The sequence below is a fragment of the Dinoponera quadriceps genome, unplaced genomic scaffold, assembly GCF_001313825.1.
Source record: "Dinoponera quadriceps isolate SergipeBrazil2010 unplaced genomic scaffold, ASM131382v1 scaffold6073, whole genome shotgun sequence".
NCBI lineage: Eukaryota > Metazoa > Arthropoda > Insecta > Hymenoptera > Formicidae > Dinoponera > Dinoponera quadriceps.
Window position 1 is genome coordinate 230,444 of NW_014561846.1, and position 19,564 is coordinate 250,007.

Here is a 19,564-nt window from a genome sequence, read left to right on the forward strand (position 1 = left end):
CGAGGACTCGTTATAGCCTTTAACGCGGCACACATCGACTCCCGATGCACACACATTAAAGTGCTTGTACAATTGCGTATACGAGTTCTGGTCCTTCATGGACGCGATGTCAACGACAGAAACGGCGCCCTCAAAGTACATCGCACTAGGTTGCATTGAAGTTTAATTATACATCTCACATTATAGTCTAATATTACGTTACGATAATTATATGCCGTCGCACGGTTGCAAACGACTCCTTTTTACGGTGCATCGATACGACTAGTTCGTGGCTTAAGAAAAAATTGACGCAGAAATTTGGCTAACAGATGTTCGATGAAAACTTCCCGTGGGCTCAAGAAGATATGCATGTATGACGTCGTTGTACGGTGGTAACGGTTGCAAATTTGTATCTCGATATTGAAGAAGTTGAACTTCGATTTTCAGCGATTGGTGATTTATTTAGCTCTCGATAACGCGACGACATTTCGAGCGCAAATAAGTAGCGATAAAGTAGATCTGTTAAATTTCTCCTCCGTCGAATATAAAATTTAGCGGATATCTCTCTCCCGCGGACGTCACTATACTGTGGCGTCGTGAGATTTTTTCTATATTTCCCATCCGGCCCGGTGTCATAAATCACGGAATGCTTTCGGTTAATCGCCGTAGCTTCTCTGACGCGCATCATCCATTTTCTTTGGCTCGAGACGGACGCAACGCCCGCCACGTTTATCCGATAATTGTAATGTCAAGCGTCTCTCGATTCATTCGTCCTCGTCGAGAGTGTACCGGCTACGATGTCCTCCGGCGCACAGCGATACGTGCCTTGACTACGCGAGCAGTCATTGTCCACTCGGGCAAACTACATTTCTTACGCGTTGTCGCAACGAAATCGACTGCGAATCCTTCCTCGAAGATGCGTTTGCAGCATCAAACTCCGTGAAATTTAATAAAGGCCCGACACAATGGAACTTTGTTACTCGAAAAACGTACTGGACTCAGCACGCGCTCTTAATTAGACGAATAGTCCTTATTGCAAACAACGATTTAGAACTAAGAAGATGGTTCTATGGTAAGAGATATATGATATTAAGGTATCCTTTCCTCTCTTATTTTCAGTTTATATGCACGCACGCGAATAATATGACCTCTTCGTGCCGGGATAACAAAGTCGATCAGGTACGATTTTATCGACGGCACGAAACGATCATGAAGTACGATATCGTCGGAATCCAGGAGGAACCGCGCGATTCTATAATTTCGATGTCGCGTATCTTTATGATTCATTCGTCTTTGTCTGGCCCGAAAACAGAAACGCCCCGGTGAGAGAGAGAGACTACGTGCTCAGACTACTAAGAAAGTTGCTCCTCGATTTCGTTATTCTACAACTTTTAACACTGCCGTCGATTTTGCGTACCGCACATTGGTCGATCGATGGTGATTTCCTCGGAACAATCAAAGACACTTCCACGGCTATTTATTCATCGACGAGGGTCCCCAAAGTATAAATTTATCAATCATTTCGTTTCACTGAAAAATATCCCATTTTTATTATGATAATTACCCGAGAGCGCGATTTAATTCCAAATAATAAATATTTATGCATATATCAGAGAAATTGTTCATAATTATTTAGCTAATCCCTCTCAAATTAACTTTTCGAATAACGAAAATTTGCCGAAAGAAAACAAGGGAAGAAATGATAAATTCAATATTTTGCAAAGAAACGATGTCAAATACAACTCTACCTGCAACTGAAAGTCTGTAATATAATTTTCATATCGTTAAACGCTTGTAATATAATTTCGCTTTTGCTACATAAACGCAACACACGACGTGTGCTTTTGATGTTAAACATCTATACACCAACATCTGTGTTCTCTCATTGGCCCGATTTTCTATTAATTCTATTAACCGAATAGACATCTTCAAATTATATTTATTTGAAATATAATTTACGTTAACTGTATGTGACAACTTCGGAACACCAATTTCAGTAAAAAGAAAAAAAGATGATTCAAACATAAAATTTACAGAGCAGTCACGATAATTATCGTTTACTGAAAATAAACGAGTTCAAGAACTCTTGCTTCTTTTTTCTTTCAAAGAGCAATTTGTGTAGACGAAACATTGCACACAATTAACGGTTCAATATACTTTCCCTCTCACTTTCCCTCTTCCCTTGTTTTTCACCTTGTAACAGAGGAGAGAACGCGCAGTAAATCTGTAAAATCGTAAAACTATTTTCAAACTTTGGTTAAAACCTTGGAATTTGAAGTAAAAAGTTTCGGAAGACCGTTTTCACAGATCCGTCCGCGTCGAGTGATCGTTAAGATTAGTCCACAGTCGTTTATCGTTAGCAATAGTCTCTATCGGGCTATTGAATTCGGTCGATGCCAAGCTCGCAGTCCAGACACGTAACTCTACGCGCCTCGGCCCTGAGCGAATGAATCAGCGAATATGTCGTCGTCTGGAAAAGCGGCCGACCGAGGGCCCGAGGGTACGCTCGTCTTTTTGTCACAGGTTCCGTAGACGGCTACCGTAAAATTATCATATACCACGGGAAGGGAGAGCGACCTGCTACGCCGTGTTCTCCACACCTCGACCGCCACGGCCCCTTCGCCTTCTTCTATTCGCCCTAAGTCCCAGCTGACTGACAGAATAATCTGCGGCGGCAAACGAGGGAAATAATTCAGCACCATGCGGATAAGCAGCCGCGTGGAAAGAATACGACGCTATGCGCCGTGCACCGGCAGAGACGCCGCGAGGAAATTTGTGCGGATAGGAGAGCAAATTTATATTCCGAGCCCGTTACGCGGTTCTTGATTAGCGTTTCGACGGAATTTTTGAAAGGAGGGAGAGAGAAAGAGCTTTGATCGAGAGAGAGAGAGAGAGACTGTAACGCGACCGTACCTGTGTCTTAACTCGATTCGCTACAATTTGTAGCGTCGTGCACTTTTTACGAATATATCGTAACATAGGATTTCGGCTGAGAATTGCCGCGTCTCGTCTAGCGCGATTCGCAGAATTGAGAAATATCGCACGCGTAATTCAGATAACGATCATTACGATACGACGATGTAGAATTTTCACGACCCCCGCGGCCATTAAACGTATATTTTAAATCGCGCCTTTGTGAACAATAACAAGTTATTCGTCCCGCAAATGATACGCTCAATAGCGTTATATAGAAGATATTTCATGGTGCAGTTAAAGCTGCTCCTCGAAACTGAAGCGCGACCCAGCCTGACCGAGAATATGCGCAAATTACCTCGTTACTGCTTCGCGAACGGTTAAGATAGTCTAATTGCTCTATTTCCAGCGACGCCACATCACCGATTCATGCCTGGCCACGTTGTAGACTGGAAAACTAAAATTTACGTACGTTTACTTGACGTATGCGCCGCGGCACTTTTGCACGTCAATTAAAATGTTTCGCCGTTACGTAAAGTAATCTGCGCTTCTTTGTTCCGAAAGCGAGATATGCGCCAACTAATTACGCTTTATCACCTTTGTCGTATCCATATATTCATTTTGAAAACGCGGCCCATTCTCTTGATCGCGCATCAAGGAACAATTCGTAAAATCACGGCAATAGCGAACGGCAGTTTCTATGGACGCGGTTTTCGGTCTTCTCCCCTCCCTCGCCACCTTTCACGGTGCAACCGCCGCCGACCTTGTAAAGGTGCCACAAATCGCACAAAAGAACCGCGAGCGATCATTTAGCGCCGGTTTCCGCGCTGGCGTCCGTTATCATCGGTAATTTTTCATCCGAGATTCTCCCCACGCGCTCCCGTCTGTCCCTTTCCTCCTCTCCTCTTCTCTCCGTATGAATTTGACTGTGTCATTAAGATCCCAACCCCCGGCATCCCCGTATTCTACGGCAGCGGTGCCGTCTTCAACCCCGACCCTCTTAACTGTCTTCATTCCCGAGCAGCTTCTTCCTTCCTCGCGAATCTCTAATCCGAGCAAGATGTTGCCTCCTCTTTCCTCTACCGCGTCATCCAGCCGCCTAAAACGAAGGAAGTCTCTAACGGCTCTCGGGAAGATTGGCGGGAGTAAAACGAAAGGGAAGTAATTACTAATCTTTGAAATAATCATTTGCGCTTTCGGCCATGATGCGCCGGAAGGGGAGGTTGTTCGAAAACTTCGTTTGAATGAAATGCTATTGTAACGATCTTATTCCTAATTACGTTACAGTTGTGCGTGTATCTGATTTCAACGGTTGTGTGTGAGATTCAACGTCATATATTTTACGCAAATCAAACACAAATCTTCACCGAGTAGCCCTTTAGTACCTTTCGCCTCTCCATGATATCCGATTCTCGCCCATTCCAAGCAGGCGTTCGAAGATGAATCTGCTTTGCGTGGATCGGTAATAGACGTAGAATGGGCGTAGAATATGTAACCGTCGGTAGTAGTCGATAGTATTAGAGAAAGGATTTCGTATTCGACAGTCGTCTTCGTGAAACGATACTCGTATACTGAAGCATCACATTATACATAAAGTGTTACCAGCAATTTTCCACGGAACTATGCGAGATAACGACAAAATCTTTTTGTCGGTTTTTATAGTTCAATGGGATCTTTTACGTGATAAATGGATCACTGGTCCCGAATCTCTTACACGGAGGTAAAAGATAAGTTTAAGACTTAAGTTAACACTCTTCATTTCTTTTTATTTTTATAGAATGTCGTATATATTTTCACGGAGAAATTTGAATAGCTCCCTTAGGGAGGAATAATATTCATTTGGCAATTCCTTCACATCTTGCCAAACTGCAAAAGATATAACAAAAAATATATTTCGTTAAAAAACTTTATGATAAAGATAAAGCGTGTTATAAAGTGCGTTACAAAACAAAAATAATGTCTATATTTATAGTTGTAAGTCAATAAATCAATCTTGAATAACCCATTGAAATGGAACATTTTATAATTAATGAGACATAATAATGAGTATTTTCGGAAATAAAAAAAATATAGTTATTACGTTACGAACGAGATGATGAGTTTATGCGTAATTTACCTTTACTTTGAAGTATCGTTTCACAAATTGTCTGCGTTACAATGAGACGTCAAAGACGCAGAAAAATGTAACGAAAAAGAAAGGCGTCTTCGCGAAAAGATGAGTGGAGAGTGTTGATCTTTCCAACCTTTTTTTTCCTCCCTCTTTCCCTATTTTCTTTTTCAAGCTAGTGAATTAATGCATGTGCCATAAAGTACACTCCTGCAGGAGATGCCAGCCGTTCGACTTTACGTTCTCTCGATGGAGCTACAAAACTGAACGCCGATACGGTACATAGAATGGAAAAGTTAAAAGTACTCGCAAAAGCGAGACTCTGAACGCTTCTCGGTCCCTCCATATCCAGTATTTATTTTTAACTCAATGTCGATATTTTTACGCAAAGATTATTAACATGTCGGTGCTCTTACTTAATTTGCGGTTATAGAGATAGTATTGATCTTTTCATTGAAATTCTTTCGGAAAAAATACTACATATCTCTGTTGTTATGCCATCTTTTATTTAATAATAGTGTTAAAATGAATGTGTATAAGAGGGACGATGGACTAACGATTCCACTGCGAGACTCACGAAATCTACTAAATTGTCTTGGCACATATGAGATTTAAAGTTTGATCGGATTTTAATCAAGTACGAGGTGTCAAATCGCTATTTCATTATCACCGGCCGACTAATTTATTTTATTGAATTGCGCGAAAGTTATTGGTATCGCCGACGGATCCACGCGGTGTCATTGGGACAATTAATTGCAATTAACCACAGTTAATAACCTAAACGCGCACGAATATTGGTTTTAATCTGCTGGCCATACATCTTGCGAGCACTGAAATTTACGGTCAGATAGGAGACTAACGCTTGGCATGCTTACGTAGGTGTTCGCATTTTATATCGATATATGCTAATAACGCGCTTCATGATATGCATTTCGGCTCGTTACGGCACAGCACAATACATACGTACATCAACTAATCAACTCGACACGATATGAAAATTACGTCATGTATATCATATTTAGCGAGAGCGTTACATTTGATACGGTTATGAGTTATTCCATACGCACGACTGATACGGAATATGATCAGACTATAAAGTTATGCCACCAATGCGTCACCAATACCGAAATGATTTCAGCTCTGCACTACACAAATTTGCCGGATGTCTCTATTACGGCGAGACGTGTGAGTTTTATTTTTTATATCCTACGCAGTGGTCGCTCTTGCAAACAGTGAAAACAACAATTCTTACGGATTCGGAATCATAAAATTAATCTTATTTTAGTTATTAATTCGTCGTAATTTCCACAGCTTTCTCAAGACTGTCGTGGGACCCATTTTCGTTGAAAATCCGAGACAAATATAGACTGAATTGCATATCCATTTATTAATGCGGGACTAAAAGGAAAGTTCCCGGTACATCTCATTAATTTATATTGTCAAACGCGAATGGGATGGCATACGAAGGAACTGATTTATCTCGGCGTACATCACGAGAAAAGAATTCACACAATTTTTCACTCCTAACGTCGTAATCTATATAGCATAAATGCTCAAAAGACGTCCTAGAGATATCAAACAATTTTGGGACGTCTCTAAGATGTCTTTTGAACATTTATGCTGTATGGGAATTCGGTATGGCAACAATTAGGATCCATAAATATTTTATGATTTTGACGATACATCTATTGGAGGTGCTAACAACCAACAATGAAAATAGGTCGTTGAAGTGCCGCGACAAAACTGTATTGAGAGGGACGCGCGAAACGTAAACTAGCAGGTCGTTCCACCTGGGTATAGAATTTCACGGATTCGGTTGCGCGACGGCGAAAGCATTGACAATTTATCGGCGCGAATCGACCAACTGAATGTGGCGTGCGAGATGCGACACGGAGGAATGTGCATCGCTGCAATTTCCGAAATGTATTACACGCTTCCATTTCTGCGGATGATAGTACCGATTTGCTCGCTCCGTCATTTCAGACGATTCTCCCAGACCGCAGTTCCTCACAGTGATTCTGTGTGACGAACTGGCCGCGTGATATGATTTGACTTTTCCGTGATATTTCGTTTATTCGAAGGTACGTGAAAACGCGAATTTCTCATAGAACCAAATTCGAAGTGCGCTGAGCACGACATTTTCCATCGACCGTCCGAGTATTTAACACGTTTACAAACAATATTCCGCGCAAAAAAGGTTATAACATTCAAACAAATAATTCCGTCGGAATTATTAACTGCGATTATATAAAAATAAAAAAAAAGAGAATTTTTATCATTTACGTGGAAAAATTCAAGATACGATGATAAACATAAGGTAAATAACAAGATTATTAATGATTGACACGGTATCGTGCTATTACTAATGTGCCTACTAATTTGGTGAATTTAATTATAAACAGCGTCAGGCGGACGTCACGACATAATGCAAAATCAATGTTATTATAAATAACCTCCGTATTGAAACGTGGTACGTGCGTTCGTTGCACGGTATAACGGAGGAGTCTAATGGACAGCGTGTTCGGCGCTAATCCGATCGATTGACTCGATAACGGCCGTACATGATGGAAGACAAGGATTTATCTACTGCGCGAGTCGAAGGATCGAGGACGCTGTTTAATTCGCGGGGGCGTTTTAAGGCCCGAATCCCATCGACGGGCACAATGGACACCGTCGACAGATGTCTATCTCTCAATTTCCTGAATGAAAGTTTGCGCGCATATGCAAACCAATATAGGCGACGCGCGCAATACAGCTACGTGAGCGAGTTTTCGCACAAAATACACGCGTTTCACCGGTGACATTTCGTAATACGAATTGTGTATGTACGGCCGAACGTTTTTTGCCCCTGCGTTCAATTTGGTTTTCATTTATTTAGCCTATTGATTAAGCTGCTGAATTTCTTATTTCTCACTAATCGAATTTTTCACTTTAAACATACTATATTTCTTAATTTAATCGACCTTCGGTCCAATCTCCATCTCGAGGAAGAAATTGCCATTTTCCGAGGTATCGACATTTTCGATAACCTTCGCGCGACTGCATCAAAACTAAAGTCGCGATATTAATAAATAACGCGTTCGGAACAACAAACGCGTATCTCTGCATTTCGCAATTTCTAGAGAAATTCCGATAATTCTGATTCTGCGACACACGGTATTGCACTATGATGCTATTTTTATGATAGTATGTACAACTATCAAATTAGGAGCCGCCACAATTTCTCGAGTACTTAAAAGGGAATCAGTGTTAATCGGTGTTGATTTCTGTTTAAAATCTGTCAAAGATAGACTATTGCATTTTTCATTTTCGATTTCAGCCTGTCTCTTGCTTAATTAAATTTATCTCTATTACGCATCAATTTGTTTTACTTTGACAGTTTATTTTAATCTCCTACTTTGTCGAACTTCGTGCAAAGATTTCCACTGTTATTGTGCCACTTTCGTCGATTCAATTTTTTTGCTACGCTGCGAAGTTGCAGTTAAAACCGGACGAGTGAATTTTGACGTTTCACTTTGGCCACCGGTTAACTTTATGATCGAAGAGGCGTTCAACACGATTTCCCGTTACTCGAGGGCCCTATCGGTAAAGCGCAAAAGGGTAAATCGGCGAAGGATAAATTAGTCGCGCTAAGCCGCACAACTGGCAAGTTCGCGTGTCGCATCGGCGGCGAGAACTTCGGCGGTCGCAGCGCTCGGTTTTACTTAGCGCGCAATTTGTTAGAAAGCCAAGCGGAGATCGCCATAAACAAGCTATAAAGCGTTCACGTTTTATGCATCTATTTTAGCTTCGCTTATCATCCGCCCTCGAACTCTCTCTCTCTCTCTCTCTCTCTCTCTCTCTCTCTTTCCGTCGGCGACGCGCGCTACTAGCGCGGCAATCCCCGTTTTAAATTGCGGACAGAACGCGGCGGGGATTTTTATCGCGAACCGCGCCGCCGAGCTGACTTTACGTTAATCATACTAAAAATAACAGAGACGCCACCCGGAGTGGTTTTCGCCTTGCGTATCCTTGCCTCGCGCATTAGTATGCGGCATGGACAGAGATACCGGAGCCTCGAAAAATGGGACATTAATCTGTTACATTACCTATGACAGTGAGAAACAGTACCTTAAGTAGCTCCAAGCTCTGGGCAAACTACGCTATTTATTACGTAGGAGCGGTCCCTGTTGAAAAATATAGTAATCCCTGAGACACGTAAAGAGGGGAGAGAAGTCGTTCTATCGTTGCTTTCCTTCACGATGACCCGCGTAATTCGGCCTCCGTGTCTATGACTTCACGTTGTTTGTAAGTAAATGGCAAACGTGCCGCGGAAAATCTTATCGCGAAAACTTTACTCGCGGCGACGTCCTGTATTCGTAGCGCTTTAACTCGCGGGATTTATCGTTCCTGGTAAATTTCTTTTCATTTCCATATGCATGAAGAGAATAGCTTTCGTTTCGTGTAATTTGATATCTCGAAATGATAAATATGAGATTGTTGAGCGAATGTTCAAATCTTTTGTAGATTTCTCTCATTTTAACAATAATAACTGGCAAGAAGCGTACATGTGTTTGTATGTGCATGTAATTGTCTACACAGAAATTGCCGTGTCGCAGTTACTGAACAATTAAATTAAGTTAAATGTCTGGAAGCATTCATGACAGCTCATGTGATCACTTTCGGAGAACGGAATCTCTCATCTCTTTCCACACCTAAATATTGCAACAGGCTCCTCACGAGCGCGCTCGCAAATTTTTACCGATGTAATAAAGATTTATCCGCCGTAAAACGCGTTTCACGGTTTTGCGCGATTTCTTTCTCAAAATGCTCGTTAACAGATATATTCACTTTTCTTCTGCTTTGAGAGCGCGCGATCGAGCTCACGAAGGAAGACTCAATTAATTAATTGGCTGTTTCTCTTTTTACTTCTCTCCCCCACTTTATCCCTCCCCTATTCATTTACACCTCGCCCCCCACCCCATCTTTTCATTTTAACCCGCCTTTTTCCTAACACTTTTCAATGTATCAAGTTTTACTTGACATTTCCTGAAGTGTTAGTGATAACCAAATTCCGACAGATTCCACAGGAGTCCTCTCTTAGATATCACTTTGTTAATTATATTCAAATGATTTTACTTCCTTGTTTCTCCCTTATTGCCGCGTGCATTATGAGCGAAATATTTTCCCTTTAACCTATGTTATTTTTTATATGACAGCTCGCCGTTCTTACGGCACGGATATCTCATGGAAATGTAGGTGAGCACCTTGCTGTTTACTAACCGAAACTGCAACCAGCGCGCGGAGTGTCCTTTGATCCTCAGACTGCCTTGAGGCTACCCTTTCACCGTGTTTAAGCGAAATTGGAAGGAAGCGTGCACAGGAGTCGGCTTTAATAGTAACATTTTTCATGACGTCACGAGAAGAAAAATTATTCGGCAATTTAATTATTAACGTATACATGCATATCCGACATGGAAAATTAAGTACCGAAAACAAATGTATTCAGAGAGAAAATGTTTTCATTATAAAAACAAGGTTTGTTTATTTGGGAAAAAGGGTGAGAGAAAGAAAGAGAAAAAGACCACGAAAGAGAAAAGAAAGAAAAAAAGAGAGGTAATAAAAAATGACACCGAAGGTGTATTTTATGCGATACTTCAACACTAAATGTGAGATAGAAATTTTAAGGCGCCGATATCGCCGATAGAATCGCTTACGTTCCGTTCCAAGTGATTGATACAAATGAGATATCCACAGGACGATAAGTTGCCGCATGTTGTTGCTGCCAGTTATCGTTACGTAGATAGTTTGTACTAGCCAAGTTTCGTGATACCGCTAAGTAAGTTTGCGAAAGCCTTAGTTTGCGCGACGAAAATCACAACCATATATGCTCAAAACGAGTAGGCGCATAATGATATTTCAGCGATTCGTGCAATACCACCGGCAATCTCGAAACGCAACGTTCGTCCGAAAGTTCTACGATAATTAAAGCCATTTATTTTAAGAATTATTGTCCTCTAAACAGCCGTTAGTCGTACTTGAATGGATTTTACTAGTCCCCTCGTATGTTGCGCATATAAAACTGAATAATGATTTAACTGATAAGATGCGAAGTGAAAATGATAAAAATCGAACAGATCGCGGTCATAAAATACGTCTCGCTCGTGGTGCTCTTGGCGTGTGAGTTCGCGTACATAAAATTAGCATCCAACACGCAAAAACGCGTCTCTATTAACGACGACGCAAATTAACGCTGGGCTGGATACGGCAGGGGGGCACAGATTCGTAAGCTATGTTGCACAAAGCGATACTTTTCGCCTGTAATTAACGCCGCCGCTATGTCGATGTTGAGTGGAGCAGTAAGCCAGTCCCAGAGCTATGCGAACCCTTCTGCGGCTTCTCCTCGTTAAAGGCGAAGACACTCCGAGCTAAATCGGAGAACCATTCCTTCCTACTTCTCTCATCCACCTCCCGACCTTTCACCCCCTAACCCCATCTTCGTCGCCACGCGTTTTCGGTCCTCATTCAGCGACCGTTTGACATCCGAGAGAGCCAGGACACCGGTGCCAAATACCAGTCGAATTACCGTAAATCGAACTGCCAGCTACCTTCCAAAGCGTCCCGAGAGACGGCTAAGCCCTGGCCTTAAGCCCCGTGTATTAGCGCTTACCGAATTCCCGCTCCTGCACCCGTCCCCGACTTCCGCTCTCTAAAACGAGAGGGGTCACAGCTCATTGCGTGCTCGGCTACATAGCCGAGATGCTCGACGGCAAACAACCCTTCTACCTGACTTTATCTCGCCCCTGTCCGCGAATTAAGAGAATAATATTTATATACGTTCGTGCCTCTTATATCGATCGATTTAGCGATAAGATCCCCTCTGAATCCTTTTAAATCCCACGGTGAGTATGTTGCGTAACGGGTGTATCAGGATCTCGCCGAAACGTTAATATCTTACGGAATAAATTATACGAGCCAACGAGTCTGCCGACGTAAGTGATTTTTCAATCCCCTTGCGATGATTTCTCAAGCAACGTTTTATAGCTGACGGAATATTTGAAATCACACCGGGATAATTCGTACAATCTGAAAGGAAGGCCATTGGCCGGATTAAAGGCAGGGCCAATAAAGTAGAAAACGTTACGAAACCGCCGGTATGAAAACTGACGGTACAGGGCCGCGCGCGCTTGCCGTGATAAATCGATTTCGTGTGAAACGAACCATGAAAAATGGCAGGCAGTCGCACGTGGAAAATGTGTTTCGGCTGATAGAGCTTTCGACGCACTCTCTTTCTCTCTCTCTCTCTCTCTCCCTCCGTCTCTCTTTCTTTCGCCCTCTCCGTTTCCCTTCCCCCTTTCTTTCTTCCTCACCCTTCCTTTCTCTCTCTTGTAGACCTTATTGGCGTCAGTTAATACAGTTGACCTTATGCAACTGTAAGTCTAACCCCACTAATTACTGGACACTGTTTAGGCTGGCTAAACGATCTCTTGAGGGTTGTGAGAGGGGGGCTAATGTAGCATAAAATAATTTCAAAACTGGGTCGAGAGATTTTTCTCCGATGAATCAACTTTCGGTCCGCGTTCTCCGTGCACTATCCGCGCACGTGAACTTTTCCGAATAATTTTTCATCTTTCTTCGTTCTCGTCGGCTTCTTCCACGCTAACGATGAAATTTATACTAACTCCAAATAGCTGAAACGGATGAGACGAGATGGAAATTATTTGTGACGTCGAGCAAAATTAATTCTTGATCCGGTTAATTTCCGATTTAGAAAACAAACAATCGCTCTCCGGTCCGAAATGGTTTTACTGTATAACGTAATCTTGAGTCAAGCACTTCCGACTGCTGATCATTGATTATCTCTAAGAGGTCTTCGTAATTATTATTATGCTTCATAATTAACTAGTAGCTATAAAGGCTGAGAGATTCTGACAACTTGAATAACGATATCTTCTTTATGGCCGACGATTGAAAAAGTAGTAGAGGAAAAATTTTAAAGGACGTAACTTTTTTCTATGACATTACTTTCCTCGTAGTTGCAACAATATAATTGCTCTTTCCGTTTAAATGGTTTTATATAACTTCTTTTCTTCATAATCAACTCATTTCATTGTTCTACATGTGAAAGTATCTACGTAAAATTATAGAAAAGTGAATAGGAAATATTTTATTATAGCATACTCGTACACATAAAATATGAAATACGTCGTAAAATATGTTACTTTAATATTTTTTATGCACAGAATAACGGAAATACTAGCAGAATAATGCGAAGTATAAATCTATGTAAATAAAAACATATAACTTTTCCTGAAGTGCACAAAGTGAAATAAAAGAAGTCTCATCGAATATTCATGACTGTATCTTAATAATGAAAGAAATCAATAGTCAGAAGATACCTACAAATTGAGATAAGTGATTATACAGGAAACGATTAGGCGGTTGCAACCTGAGGAAACTACTGTTGTTTCGTACGATATGGAACGAGGTCAGGAGAGCTTCAAGATTGACGACGCAGAAGCATTAAGGAAGGGCAAGGTCAACGATAATGTTCTTATCGTGCTTGTGAAACAGCTGCTTGCCTATCGTGGCTATCCAGGTCACCCTCCTGTTAAACGTTATGCGCATTGCGTTTAGTCGGATAATCTGATCGAGCAAATAATCCTACGATCCAGCGCAATTTCGCGAATGCCTTAAACGCGTTTCCGTATAACAGAATATTCCAAGTAGCATTATTCTTAATTTCACTACGGCTACAGTAGCATACTTCTCAAGTTTTTTCGCAATTTTAAGGGAGTTTAAAATTCCTAAAAATGCCGGTATCAGAACTGAAGGAACGTCGAAACTTTCGACCAACGAGGCACGATGCAGTCTCGATAATGTGCAGTTTTAACCCCAATTAAACCTTTAATATATCAAATGCTGTTATCCTTTAGTTCGAAAATATGGATCTGGAATTTTTGTTCCATGTAACGTCAAATTTTACTCCACATATTGTAATTATTTCTAATAATTGTACAACTAATTCAATCATTAATTTTTAATAAAATATATAAATTAAACAATATAAAACATTGTATGAATATGCTAATAATGTATTATGCGTGAAAATGAAAAGATCTATTTTCATAACTAAATTAATTAATTGAAAATTTAATTGATAATTTTCAAATTTTAATATCGTAATATATTATTTCTTTTTTGTGAAGAAAAGGAACACTTATAGATTGAATATATGCATAAGAATACTTATATACATTTAAGTATTGTAAACTTCTTACAATACCTTGTAAATAAACAACAGAACCAATATGAATATACATTTTTAATTTCTTGTTAACTCATTGTGTACAGTGTTTCTCATTGCAAGTGTATAAAAAAATTGTCGGACAATTTGTCAACAAAAAAAAGAGGATATCGTATAACGATATATATTTTGTTTTAAGTAATTATATCAATTTGAAAGAGATTTCGATGTACGATTCAAATCATAAAAAAATTATCTTTCAAATATCAAAATGATATAAGTAAGTAGCGATCTTTCAAATATCAAAATGATATAAGTAAAACTAATATATAATTATTGATCTTTTATGATGTATTCCTCTGAAACTTTTTTTTTTATTTTATTTAGCATTCGGAACGATCTCTCAGGCGAATATTAAAGCCTCGTAGGTAAGTTATAAAATATCTCATTTAATAATGTAAAATAAAAGCACGGTATATTCTCTTTCTCCAGAGCGCATCCACGTTCATTTCCCTTTAATATAAATTTCCCATTCATTTTCTCGGATTGGAGAAAAGTTCCATAATTGATTAATGTACGTATGTATTTTTTCGGTTTCTCTTTTTCCACCACGCGGATAATTTGATGGCTAGGCAAGCACGTAGCGGTTTGACTGGTAACATCGAGGCAAAATTTCATACGCTGCATACTGCTTGAGTAAGCCGAGCGCCAAACCCGCGCCCAGCCATTCTTTATTAAAAAGCATACCGATCCAGAAAGCTTCAAGGCCTCTCTGTGATGAATGTAAGGCCGAACTCTCGTAACCTAACCCCTAACCCGCACGTCCCAACCTAACTTGCCTACCAACCTACCCTACCTTATCCTACCTACCTACCCTACCTACCTACCCTACGTAAAGGACGTACCTTTAACTCTGTTTAACTTCCACCTGAATTAGCTTTCATCTACCTTGCGGGCCGTTCCACACATTGTTCTCCGCAATCTAACTCAACGTCGTTTACATTTCGCAGTGGCCCGTGCTAATGTTTAAACCCTTCGCCACTCACCACGTATCACTTTGCTCAGTAAAACGTTACCTATAAAAATTTGTTGTCCGAGATACACGTTGTTACGAACCGCAAACCGATACAGCGAAATTCAACAGCTTATTTTCAAACAGTCCTTCAATATCCGTAGCGTTGAAAATGCAAATTACTGAAATAATTTGTAATGAAATAATGATTTAAATAATGTTTCTTTTTTCTAATTTATTAGTGGCATTGGATGATATTATTGTACTTCGGCATAAAAGAAGTATTTAACGCAACAAACAATTTCACAGAAGCATTACTGCGTGTATCTTTCTTGTCTTTTCGTGTCTAACTCACCAATTAAAATTCTACTAGAGTAAACTTTACGTTTCATATTAAACGCGATTTTAGATTTCCAATATCGGGCTTTTACACCTCGAGAAATATCGACGTCATCGCGCTTCCGTCGAGAAAAAAATCAATTCCAAACTAGTTAAAGAATCCGAACGTGAAGAAAGAAAAAAATAACAGAAGACATTCCGGATAAGTTCACGGTATTGCCATTATCGCACGATATATCTTACTACAATTAATTACATAAAGCACGCCGATGAACGCTAAAGAAACGCGAGAAAGTGTCTTCTTCTACCGAAAGCACTTCACTACTATCGATCGAATTTGACGTCGCGCGCGAAAGGGACAATTCGAAAAAAACGAACGACGAAGGGCGTCCAACTACGAGTGCTTTCGTATAGCAAAGCCCGAGCTTGTCTGCGCAATAAGGATCCTGGGCATCACAGACAACCTAGGTCGTTCCCGTCCCTTCTCACCCTCAGACGGAATGTTTTGCATTTTAAGAAGGTGTCGGATATCCTTTGCGTTATCCGAAGACAGGCCTCCCCCGTTGCCGTCGAGCAGAAGGGAAAGAAGCGAGAAAGGGTGGAGGGAGACACGAGAGAGGCACAAGAGCGAACCTTCCCTTGAAATCCGTAGTAATTCACGGTCCTGTATTACGTGCCAAAAAGAACACACCCCCAGCGACGACGACGGCGACAACGACGACGACCGATGCTAGTGGGGTCGCGTTACACCGAACGAGCGGAGAATCCGCGCGAGGCGTGTTTAGCAATAGCTTCCGATGTTTCGTTTAACTGGAGCGTTTCTTTTATGAATGCGACGTTATTTTCGCCACGGAGACTTACAACCGCGTGGAATTTTTCGATTCCGCTTAACGTCTAGCCTGAGGTATGCAAAGTGTTTCACAAATCCCAAGCTCAAGTTTAACATTTTGACTTTTATTTCAATTTGCGTTCTGTCTCGTATACATCTTGTGTTTTATGCATGTAATTGTATTTTTATGTACACACATACTTTATGTATGTGTGTACACGCGCATATACATAAACATATATGTCAATTCCTATATAAATATATACCAAATGAAGTTTAAATATGAAATAAATAAAATAGTTGAGTTGAGTTGAGTTTAAATATGAAATAAATAAAATAGTTGAGTTTAAAATATTCAGAATGTATCGATAAGCAACCGAATAAGTCTTGTTCCAAATCCATACTTTTGTATCGACGAAAATAGTGAAATTGTGAAATAAATTAATGAAATAAAAAAAAATCACTTTAAGCATTATAGCATTTATTTTTCCTTTCTCTCTAGTTAGATTGAATTTCGTAAACAAATATACTCTCTTCCTGCACATTAAATAATAGATAATAAAATATAAAGAATGAGTAATATACGACGACGTAAAAGAAAATATTGTTCAAGAGTAAATTTAAAAAAACGATTAAGGCTACGAAGATTCGGGAGATTCACCGCGAGTGAATGAAGGAGTCGAAAAACAGTCGTCAGGAAACGGATCGGTCCAGCTTCTGTGTAGTCATTTTCTAAAGGACTCGAAGGACAATCGCATTTAATCGAGTCGTCGTTTACCGAGACTCTTGCTTAAAGAAGATCCCAGATGAAACGAGAGCAAACTCGATCGTTCCAGTATCCAGAAGTCGACAAACTCTGTTTTCCCCTTTTGTGGGGACGCCGTTAGAAAAGCGTCTTTTTTCTCCCCTTCGTGAGATATATCCCCTTCGAATAAATTTCCAAAATTTTATTTTGTCCAGCGATAAGGGTGTACATGTTGAATCGTTAAATCACGATTTGGATCTTATCGGGTAAATTGGAATTCTGTAGTAAACGAATCACACAATATTACTAGGTTAAAAAAAGGAACTTGTGTAATAGCACTAAAAATGATTTTATTTCAAAATATAACCCGACTGCTTGACTGCGTACCTCATAAATCACGAGATAGACACGTACAAGAGAAGACGAACGAAGATTTCAGTTCACCGATAATTGAGTCGTGTTATTCCGAAAATGCAATTTAGCCGTAAAACTTAGTTACTGCCCATCTATTGCACGCAAAAGTCTCTTGTTCTATAAAACGAATCCTCGAGTATTTTTGGTACCGAGAAAAGAGAGCATTTAATTCTCCGTGGAATTTGTGGAGTCACCTTCTCCCGCCCGAGAAAGACCATTGAAGAAAGGATATTGTTTAAATTCTAAAACCACTTACATCTACAACGATTTTGGGCGCTTTCTCTCACTGTGACACCGATTCCAATATTTCATGTCAAATCAATTTTCTTCGCCGATTTCTTTTTGTTACGGATAATATTTTCGATTATGGCCTTTAAAAAAAATTAAAAGAATGTCGTGTTAGGCCTTTCTTGATATTTTTATTGCTTGCATTCATCCATTTGTAACCATCTCGTTCTGTGTAATATTTTCCTCACGAATATTGCGACACGCTGTGAGAAGATGGTTTAGGTATATTCTTAGGAGGTTTAAGTTAAATTGAGGCGCTCTTACCTCAGAGGAGGAAATGTTATCACCGTCGCCGACAACAACGCCAGAAGCTGTTCATCGAAATAGGATTACTTTTTTATTAAAGGGTCGCGTGATACGCATTTAAGTTTCATGGCATATAGCAAAAATTAAGCCCCTTGCCCGTGCTACGATTATATAAAACTTCGAAGAACACCGCGTCGTAACCGATCCACGAAAATGCAAAGTTTCGATCTTACGATAGTTACGAAACAAAATTTGTTTTCACAGATATGTCTTCTTTTAATTATATTTATAAAACCGATAATACGTGTGATGTGTGCACGCGTATGACATTATAACTTAATAATAAGCTTATCATAATTTACAAAAGATGATTTTCATATTTTACGCATTTTACATACGAATACAAAAACGATACTAAATATAATATTTCTTTCCTTTAATTTAGTACCGTTCTCTTTCTTTCTCACTCGCGAGCTTTAATCATTAACGAGTTATTGAAATGCGTTCAATCGTTATGTCTTTTTCATGAAAATGCGTTCATATACGATTCACAATTCCAAATTGAGAGTGAACCCAGATTCCATCTCGCGATGATTCATCCAATTACATCCCAAAACGGAGTTGTCGGAAAAGCTCGCGATTGTCTCGGATCATTCTTCACGCTGGCGCTGGAGCGCGCGTTCATGCTCGCGCAACGAGCGCCGAGCCAGGCTTCGAGATTTATAGACGCGCGGAAGGGATATCGATCGTAGGCCCATCGTGTATTGTTAGTAATTGGAACATTTATGAGCCAATCAATCACTTCTGCTGTTGCAGTCCCCCCTATGCTCTGGATACCGCACCAATTGGTCGGCGCGCCCTTGGGTTACTCCGTTACGCTGGAATGCTACACCGAGGCTCATCCGACTTCTTTGAATTACTGGGCGAGGGAGGACGGCCTAATGATTCACGAGAGCAGCAAATACAAGGCTACGTCGTCGCCCGACAGACCGTCCTACAAAATGCACATGACGCTCACGATATTCGACATACAGGTGAACGAATGTCTCTTCGTATGTTCCGCCTACGATCGACGATGCTGTCGAATAGAGTGCATTGTTCTTGAAATAAAAAAAAGGGGGACAGAAAGCCCGAAAATTCGAAAAACTTCGACGACGTATCTGTGTGATCTGAAATAGTTTCATTCTCAATACGAGAATAAAATTGTATATTTCATTTTCTCACGAGTGTAACGGATAAAGGAAATACTGAGCGAAATAAACGAAATAAATTTTCGCGTTTCGCCTTTGCGAAAATTAATTCAACAATCGCGTGATAATGGAGAAAAACGCGATATATACCTGCTGTAAAAAACTGCGTGACTTAATTACGTACACGGCTTTAAAATTTGCGATTGAGTGATAACGTCATCTCGTAAATCACTATCGTCGCATGCCGACGGATGATGGACGCAGTAAACTACTCGT

At 40.3% G+C, this 19,564-nt stretch overlaps 1 protein-coding gene across 5 annotated transcripts in view; it reads left to right on the top strand.

Moving 5' to 3' along the window:
• Positions 1-19,564, top strand: part of LOC106751048 (lachesin-like) — a 164,138-nt gene that overhangs the window by 115,962 nt on the left and 28,612 nt on the right. For all 5 annotated transcript variants that reach the window (XM_014631821.1, XM_014631819.1, XM_014631818.1 and 2 more), the window contains one exon: positions 18,915-19,132. In XM_014631821.1, the coding sequence (XP_014487307.1) occupies positions 18,915-19,132 (218 nt within the window). The remainder of the gene's footprint in view (positions 1-18,914; positions 19,133-19,564) is intronic.